This window comes from Neophocaena asiaeorientalis, unplaced genomic scaffold (assembly GCF_003031525.2).
Source record: "Neophocaena asiaeorientalis asiaeorientalis breed wild unplaced genomic scaffold, Neophocaena_asiaeorientalis_V1.1 scaffold598, whole genome shotgun sequence".
Taxonomy (NCBI): domain Eukaryota; kingdom Metazoa; phylum Chordata; class Mammalia; order Artiodactyla; family Phocoenidae; genus Neophocaena; species Neophocaena asiaeorientalis.
This window is the reverse complement of record NW_020173036.1, coordinates 271073-280853: the sequence shown is the minus strand read 5'-3', so window position 1 is coordinate 280853 and position 9781 is coordinate 271073. Positions and strand designations below refer to the sequence as shown.

Genomic DNA, 9781 nt, shown 5'->3' with positions numbered 1-9781 from the left:
GTCTCTGGCCCGGCTCAGATCCCCAACACTTCCACCTCGCCTCAGGCTTTCCAGCACCCCTCTGGGAGTACATGCGGTCCCCAGCAAGGCCTCAGCAGCAGCAGCTGAAGGTGAACTTTGGGCACTTCTGGAAGGGAGCAGCTTCAGCTAAAAATCCACCAGAAGGGAGCTTACAGGAACAGACTCCTCAGTGGACCTTCAGCTATGACCATGACTACAACAAGTTGCAATACACACAACCCTAGATGTGGAGACATTTTCAATAGCATTAATTCTTAATATAGATATTACAACTATTAATTCTTAATTATAGATACTAAATTATTTTACAAATAGACACTGTAAAAAGGTTACTGAAGGTCTTCCATTGGAGTGGTGGAAGGGTTTTTATTTTAATAATAAAAAATTTACATAGGGAATTCCCTGGTGGTCCGGTGGTTAGGACTCCACACTTTCACTGCTGAGGGCCCGGGGTTGGATCCCCTGGTCAGGGAACTAAGATCCCACAAGAGACGCGGCACGGTCAAAAAGAAAAAAAAAAAAATCACGTACTAGAATTAGGAACAAAAACACCGTTATTTGCGGGTCTGAAGCAGGTTCAACCAGCACACGGCAACAGAAACTGTCAGTGCCACTGTCCAACAAAGGAGGCCTAAGGGTTAGTCTTAAAAATCCTAAAAAGAAATCTGATGATCCCAGCTGGTAAGGTTTTCCTCTTTACCTCTTTCTCTCTCAAACATTTCTCAGCAGGCTAGATGTTTTAGGAAAGGTGTCAACTTTTCTCAATGAACCTATATCCACAGAAATTTGACTAACTGATGAACTGATCCAAGAGGCGATGAAAGAAAAAAATATGCTTTGACATCTGCACATTTCAAAATGGCTCATTACACAAAACAGAAAGCCAAATTATGGGTTTTTAAAATTGTTTTATTTGGGAAAAGTGCGTCTTACAAAAGGGCAGCTGCAAAATACAGAGACCTCTGCAACAATTACTTGTTTTTGCTTAACGTGAAAGAATGAGTGGTATCCAAGGAATCAAAGCAGTAGATGGACATATCAGGGGCATCTCCAAGTTATTTTCAGGAAATAGAGTAACAGAACGCAAATTTATAATTTCTGATCAAGGAATTCTTCTAACAAGTTAACTTTAGCTTATCTCGTGGATTACCACCTCTCCGTCCCCTTTTAGTGGAAAAGCAGGACTTACTACTGCAAACCAATTACTCCACTACAGGAAACACCTTAGAACATAGTTGTGAATCACACCTGTCTAGCTGCAAAGCTCAGGGACGGAATGAGGCAAACACCCACAAAAACGAACAGAAAAACCCGACAACAAAACCCCTCAAATGAGGACAAAGGTTTGTCAAAAAGTGCCTGGACTAGAAAGTCTAGGAGACCATAAAACATTAAAAACAACTGTGTAACTGAGACCCAGTTTGTGTTAATACATGAGACAACCAGATAGTTTGAACTTCTATGGCTAAGCCCATTTCCCTATTTATATAGACAGAGCTAGCCCCGCTCTATTAACAGCTACCAATATACTGCTTTGTCCTTTAAGATCTATTTGCCAAACGAGGCTGAAACCACTAAACTTGAGTTTGTCCACTAAGGCTACAGACACTGCATCTATGCAGGGATGAGAAGAAGCTTGTTACACACTCACACGTACCAAGTCTATCAGCCCTTGGGAGTCAACTTCCAACTCTGCATTTATTTTATTCCACTATATCTTTATATGTGTTCTTTCACAATTTTCCTATCAGGCTAAACACAGTAAAAATCTCAGCACAGTCGCACCTGGTTCTGGTTACCCAGCAGTAGTACTTGCGTGCAATTAAACAAGAGACCAAAACCACAGAACAAGTGCCCAGGGTGGGGATTACAGGGCAGGGAACAGACATAAAAACACAGATGTGCAGAATTCACCAGAAACCTCAAGCATCCGCCTAAGTCTATAGCAGAAGGCTACATGCCACAGTTCAGATCCTTCACCTATCACCCCAATTCTTGGACCCCACAGCAGGGCCAATGCTGTTACTTTTGAACCTGGGGTCCTCAAAAGTGAGTACTGCAAATCCAGAAATGCTGCCCTTGAACTGTGTGAATCTGGCTGAAAACAGATGACGCAACAAACCTACACTCTAACTGTCTGACAGTTAAATTCATGTTACAAAAAAAACTAACTTTAAGATTTATTTTTGTAACTTTTTTAAACAGAGAAAACAACATACTCCTTGGGGAAAGGTGAGGGATTGAGAAGACAGGCCCTGGGTAAAACTTATTACGACAGCACCTGGAGTTGAGAGGCCTGCCTAGAGGAGAACCACGGGCACTGCCGCCACAAGCGGGGACGGCTGCTGTCTGAGGCTCAGCAGACCAGTTCACACGCCCCGCAAAGCTGCTATAGATCCAAGTCATAAAAATCTTCCAGCTCATCGTGAAACAAGTCCCACTCGTCTTCAGAGTCCGTCAGGTCGTCGTCCCCACCTGCAGCCAAAAGCATAAGCAACATCTCGCCCAGCTCGAAGGTGACAACCTCTTCGTCGTCGTTGTCGAAGGGGTTGCCGTGCTCTCTTTCCTCAATGAGCTCCCAGAAGTGGTTCCTTCGTTGGGCCTGTAAAAAACAGGGCCGTGATAGGGATGGCACTGCCGAGTAGCATCTTCTATTCTCTTGTTTCTAAGGCAAAACGTCCAGCACACCAGAGGGCATGACGAACCAGACTTCTTATTTAGGGTTTCGACTTTACCAATTCCTCCCCTCTGGTTACTTGAGGCCAACAGCTTAGTCTAGAGCTTTAAGCATTCTAGTTTCTCCTCTCACAGCCCTCCCAGTTTGCCGAAGTTGGTTTCCTCCTTTAATGCTCTAGTCTCGTTCCCAGTGTTAATCTTCTCCTTCCCCTACCCCAATCTGTGCGGGACTCAACTGAGAGTGTGGTAGTTCCCCTCCTTTAAAAAAACAGTGAGAGTTACCCGGCATCTGCTTGATGTTCCCACTTTCTGTCTCTGTGGCTCCTCTCTACGGCCATCAGGGTACGCATGCTTGTAAAAACAGTTCCCTCCAAATGGACAGCTCCCGCGTCCTTCATCAAAATACCTGCACGCCTTGTTGCTGGAAAGGAAAATATCGCAACCCTTATTCACAGTGGATTTCAGGTCTGTACTTGACTATCATCCAGGGTTTCTTTAAACGGGGAGGGATAGAACCGGTACGTCTGTTTACATCCCTTCCCAAGGTGTGTTCTTAAACACGTGTGTGCTATTCCATGAAACACTGACTAGAAACGGAAACTGGTCACGTCTACTGTTTAACAGCCCTAGTACCGCAGATCCAGCAGAGACAAAAACCTTCGAGAAAGCCCACACACAGGAACATAGGACAACTGTAACATGGAATCAGGACAAGGCAGACCCCATTCCTGGGGCTTTAGCTCTCTCAGCAGTGCAGACTTCATCGTAACGCAGCCCTCTGGCGTGCACCCCAAGGACTGTGTTATAGCAAGATACAGAACAGGTTAAGTGTTATCAGCGGTGACAAAATAAACTGTACTGGGAAGTAAAAGAAAGGGTAGGAAGGAGGTAGGAGTATATAATGCAGCACTGTTCTTTTCAAAGTGAACCCAAGCGACGTTGGGATCTTAGGTTGAGAAAAGGCTGCAGTGCTCATACCTCATTGCCTCCTTGTATTTCTGAATGAGTTTCTGCTTCTCTTCTTTCTCCTCCACCCAGTACTCACTTGGAATGACAAAGTTAGATGTGATGCGGCATTCTGGGCAGGACCTGGGAAACAATGAACAGGCTGCAATGCAAATTCCCCTTTACAGGCCCACTCTCCTTCAAGGACACACCCTGGTGTGTCACCTCCAGATTTAAAGACTTAACCGAAAGGCAAATGGGCTTTTCCTGAAAGGGTTCCACACACTGGTCACACAACTGACCATTTCTTTTGAGGCAAGACAAACTCCTTTATAAATTCAACTCAATGGCTAGCCAGTTCATTAAAAAAAATAATAATAACTTAGGTTAAAAAAAAAAAAAAAGAAGACATTTCACACAGACTCCTTTTTCTTTCGTTTAAATAAATTTATTTCTTGTAACTTTGCTCTGTTTAGATTATGTCGTTTTTGTTCAGTTATGAGAACAATCTTTAAAGGATGGTGGATTATTGGCTAGCTTAATGGATGGAATAGGAAAGTGGAAAATGTAAAATGTCAGGAAACATACATTCAGAGCTAGATAAGTTTGTTCTCTGAACCTAAACTGGCTAATCCATTAAACACAATCTCCTCAGAAAAAAGCACGAAGATTCTACTAACTGATACATACGGTTTCCTCATTCAAATAAAAGTAGATATACCAACTAATCTAGAAGCTAGCTGAAATACAAAGAAGAAATCCCAATTAGAAGAACCCCCAGTTTCAAGATAAAATGCATGCATTTAAATGCGGTCCATCTGGTTGAAAGTTGGCACAAGATACTAAATTCTTCCCCAAAATAGAAAAGCACAAACGAAGACTGGGGAGGAGCCTCACTTTATGATCTTGCTCTCAAATTGCTTAGCACTCCTCCACTTGCGAATACACTTGAGACAGTAGGTGTGGTTGCAGTTGGAGAGGATCCCGAAGCGGCGCTCGCTGGGGTTGGCTTTTTCATAGACCACCTCCATGCAGATCCCACACACCATGTCCTTGCTGCGCTGCACAGCAAACGAGAGCTCCATGTCCTTCTCATGGGCCTCGATGCAAGACTAGAAAAAGTGGAGAGAGGTGCAATCAAGTCATGGAATCACAACAACTTGACAGCTAAAGACTCCTGTGCAGAGAATCAAACAGTTTGCTCACCAGTGAGTACAGGTGCACCGACATCTGGGGACTTCACGATACTATAAAGTCAAACTCTGAGGACTCAACTTCAGGAACTAAAAAATTACCTAATTTTCTCTGTCCTGCAACTCAACCCCTGCTGTTATTCACACTACAGTTTTTCACATTAAGTTTGTTGATTTTACAGGTTTCTAGATGGAAAATGTAATTAGGATTAAGGCTGTAATTTACAACCTATCAGAAAATAAGGGTGAAGGAAACTAACCTTTATTAGGTGACAATTATGTGCCAGGCATATAATTCACATTCAAAATAAAACAGCTTTATTGAGATATAACTTACATCCCATATAATGCATTCATTCAAAGTGTACAATGAAATGGTTTTTGGTATATGCACAGACCTATACCACCATCACCACAATCAATACTAGGACATTTTCATTACCCCAAAGGGAAACTCCAAACCCACAGTAGTCACTTACTTCCCCCACTCAACACCTGTAGCCCTAGGCAACGACGAACCTGTGGACACGCTTATTCAGGACATTTCATATAAATACACGGCCCTCTGTGACTGCCTTTGTTCACTTCGCACATTTTCAAGGTATCTATGGTGGCACAATATATGATTATTTCATTTTCTTTTTCTTGCTGAGTAATATTCCATCGTATGGAGAGACCACAGTTTGTTTTTCCATTTTCAGGTGATGGACATTTTGGTTGTTTCTGCTTTGGGGCTGTTATGAATAGTGCTATGAACACTCATGTACAAGTTTTTGTGTGGACATCACATATTTTTTATTTTAAATGAGGTATAATTTATATAACATTATATTACACATATTTTAACCTCTTAGAAACATGCTAATTATGGGAAATACAAATAAGCAATAGAAAAGTCACCCACAGTCCCATATAACCAGTTATTTTAGTATATATTTTTATCCTTTTCCTAAACCTTTTTTTAAACATCTTTATTGGAGTATAATTGCTTTACAGTGGTATGCTGGTTTCTGCTGTATAACAAAGTGAATCAGTTCTACGTATACATATATCCCCATATCCCCTCCCTTTTGCGTCTCCCTCCCACCCTCCCTATCCCACCCCTCTAGGTGGTCACAAAGCACCAAGCTGATCTCCCTGTGCTGATATCCCTGTGCTATGCGGCTGCTTCCCACTAGCTACCTATTTTACATTTGGTAGCATATATATGTCCATGCCACTCTCTCACTTCATCCCAGCTTCCCCTTCCCCCTCCCCGTGTCCTCAAGTCGATTCTCTAGTAGGTCTGTGTCTTTATTCCTGTCCTGCCCCTAGGTTCTTCATGACTTTTTTTTTTTTTACACATTCCATATACATGTGTTCACATACGGTATTTGTTTTTCTCTTTCTGACTTACTTCACTCTGTATGACATACTCTAGGTCCATCCACCTCACTACAGATAACTCAATTTCGTTTCTTTTTATGGCTGAGTAATATTCCATTGTATATATGTGCCACATCTTCTTTATCCATTCGTCTGTCGATGGACACTTAGGCTTTTTTTAAATTTTTTAATTTTTTTAAAAAACAATCCCCTGAAGTAGGCACCGCTCTCCCGAATATATACAGGGGTTGAAACTGCTACATCACACAGCCAATACACTGAGAAGGCAGAGGTCAAACCACACCCCACTGCTTCACCACCACCCACAGCCAAAGTGAGTTTATTAAAAGAGATGATTATGATTAGAAGCAAAATCTGCTCCAATAAATATAAGGTTTTTAATACAGGGTCTTCCCAACAACAAAAAAAAATTCATGCAGCAAATAGGCTTAGGAAACCATAGTTTGAAACCTTCATCCATCGTTGATGAGAATGTAAAACAGTGCAGTCACTGTGGAGAAAGTTTGGCAGTCGCTCAAAATATGAAGCATAGAGTTACCATGTGACCCAGCAACTCTATTCCAAGGTAATCAAGACGTATGTCCACCAAAATTTACACACGAATGTTCATGGCATTATTCATAATAGCTGAAACAACCCAAATGGAAAAACAGTGTTGTACAGCCATACGGAGGACTATTACTCAGCCATGAAAAGGAAGGAAGTACTGATACACACTCTAACACAAATGAATCCTGAGAACATCTTGCTAATCTTTTAGCCAGTCACAAAAGGCCACATATACGAAATGTCCAGAACAGGGAAATCCATAGAGACAGAAAGTAGAACAGTTGTTGCCAGGAGCTGGAGGGAGGGAAGAAGGGAGAGCCGTGGAGCTAATGAGCCAGAGGCTTCTTTTCTGGGATAATGAAAATGTCCTAAAATTAGAGAGAACAGTGGCTGCACAACTGCGAGTATATTAAAAACCAATGAAATGTGCATTTTAGAGTAAATTGCATGGAATGTGAATCTCAGAGAAGCTGCTATTTTAAAAAAGAAGAAATAAAAAGGAAAAAGCCCCCAAAGTCTGAGGTTCTAAAGCACAATTTTCTTGATAAAGCAGTCAAGAAGCCTAGGAAGGAGAACATCCCTAACTCAATGATAATCACCATTTAATTCACCAAACGTTTCTTTGAAATGAACTGACAATGTTGTGAAAGGGAAAATATAGTTCCCACACCTATTAACAGAGTATCTTCCTTAAGACTTACTTTTATATGTTGTGATCTTTGGGCAGCATCCATTGGATGGAGGACCTGCAGCCCACACATATCACACGAGTCTCCGTGGAGATACACACAGTTCTCCCCATATCGGCACTCTCCCACCGCAGCATAGGGGCAGAGCTGCTTCTTTGTTTCCACTGCAGTTTGCTCCTTCTCTGATTCTTCCTTGGTCACTGAGCCCTGCAGGGGTGCTTCAGTGGAGGAAGGGGCAGCTGAAAACGTTTAAGAGTGTGGTAAAGGTCCAAAACGGATAAGGCAGGTACATGAACTATAAATAAGGTAACTGAGAAACTAACTGAAAAGAAAAAAATGAAAAGAACTTCAATTAAACTCCAAAGCAGTCTATTGAACTAATTCCCTTACTCTTGAAAGAAATGAATTTCTTCTGATACTGACATTTCCAAGATTAGCCTTGTTTTTAAATTTTTTAAAAAAACCTTTTTACGTATTTCTTGTGCAACTGTACTGATTAAAGGAGAGAGGTTTGGGACTTCCCCGGTGGCACTGTGGTTAAGAAATCCGCCTGCCAATGCAGGGGACACAGGTTCGATCCCTAGTCCGGGAAGATCCCACATGCTGCGGAGCAACTAAGTGTGTGTGCCACAACTACTGAGTCTGTGCTCTAGAGCCCGTGCTCCGCAACAAGACAAGCCACCTCAATGAGAAGCCCGCGCACCACAATGAACAATAGCCCCGTGCGCAGCAATGAAGACCCAATGCAGCCAAAAATGAAAAATTTTTAAAAAGAAAAAAAAGGGAGAGCAAGCGGCTTCAGTTTTTCAAAACATTCTAAATTCATTACTATTGGGATTCCAAAAGTTTCTTTCACTCCATCTGTTAAGTCTTAGGTAACCTAATTTAAGAGTATTAAGATTAGACTAAATATGAAGATTGGAAGCAGGAAGCTTGTGAAAACTCAGCTAATTGATAAACTACTCTCTATCCCCCGGACTTGTTTTTATTCTTCAAAATACTCACTACGGCCACAGTAGGGCTGCCCAGGAACAAACTCAATGGCGTTCACCCAGTCTTCTGAACCCGCTCCTACAGTTGAAAAGTTTGAATTTCTTGCCTCAGCTTCGCCCATATTCACTTCAACAATCGGTCCAACTACTGATGAGAGACTTGAGGAAGCAGCAAGGGCTGACTTTGCAGTTAGATCTGTAGCAGTTGCTTCTTCCTGTTTCAATGGCTTGCTGTGTTCATATCTTAAAAATAAAATAAAACAAAATTTAAAAAGTCGGCAGTCACTGTCTAACCAGAAGCCTCTAGATGGAATATATTCCCTATCCTGTCCTTCGGTTCTTTTCAAACTACTGTGCCTATGAATCACGTGGAAAACTGTTAAAAGGCAGATACCTAATTTCTAAGTCTGGTGCAGCCCGGAGTTTTGCATGTCTAAGCAGCCCTCACACGTGCCACTGCTGCTGCTCCAGGGAGGGACCAGTGTGAGCAGCAAGGCCATGAACCAGGGGTCAGCAAACTTAGAGTCAAATACACACAGATTCGGGGCTCTGCAGGTCATACTGCCCATGTTACAACTATTCAACCCTGCAGCTGTGGTTCAGAAGTAGCCATAGGGGGCTTCCCTGGTGGCGCAGTGGTTAAGAATCCGCCTGCCAATGCAGGGGACATGGGTTTGAGCCCTGGTCCAGGAAGATCCCACATGCCGTGGAGCAACTAAGCCCGTGCGCCACAATTACTGAGCCTGAGCTCTAGAGCCCGTGAGCCGCAACTACTGAAGCCTGCGTGCCTAGAGCCCGTGCGCCGCAACAAGAGAAGCCACCGCAGTGAGAAGCCCGCGCACCGCAACAAACAGTAGCTCCCGCTTGCCACAACTAGAGAAAGCCCGCGCGCAGCAACAAAGACCCAACACAGCCAAAAATAAATAAATAAAATTAAAAAAAAAAAAAAGCAGCCATAGGCATTATCTAAATGACAATGCGTGCTGTGTTCCAGTAAAACTTTACAAAAACAGCCTTTGGTCAGGTTTGCCCTACAGGCCATATAATTCACCTACCCATGCTGTAGAACATCTATTACCCTTCAAATTCCACTCTAATTAGGAGTTTCAGACAGTTGACTACAGTTCCCAGGGCAAGTCTGCTAAAGAGATTGTGCAGCCAAAATTAACACTGATCAAGAAAGCAAGGCTGACACTCAAATTCAACAAGTAAACACGTGAAACATTTTACCAACACATAAAATTCCCCCAATATTAAAACGCAGAGATAGTATTTACAAAATATGCAGTATGTATTTTCTTTTCCCACATCCATCCATTCACCTAATTTT

General features: G+C 42.5%; 1 protein-coding gene across 1 annotated transcript in view; it reads right to left on the bottom strand.

Annotated features, from left to right (window-relative positions):
- Nucleotides 1–909: 909 nt before the first annotated feature.
- MKRN1 (makorin ring finger protein 1) overlaps nucleotides 910–9781 on the bottom strand; it is a 29100-nt gene continuing 20228 nt past the window's right edge. Inside the window, exons 3-8 of the mRNA XM_024742503.1 lie at nucleotides 8465–8694; nucleotides 7472–7698; nucleotides 4540–4754; nucleotides 3676–3786; nucleotides 2980–3118; nucleotides 910–2623 (exon numbers count right to left, since the gene is read on the bottom strand). Of these exons, the coding sequence (XP_024598271.1) occupies nucleotides 2411–2623; nucleotides 2980–3118; nucleotides 3676–3786; nucleotides 4540–4754; nucleotides 7472–7698; nucleotides 8465–8694 (1135 nt within the window). The 3' untranslated portion in view covers nucleotides 910–2410. The remainder of the gene's footprint in view (nucleotides 2624–2979; nucleotides 3119–3675; nucleotides 3787–4539; nucleotides 4755–7471; nucleotides 7699–8464; nucleotides 8695–9781) is intronic.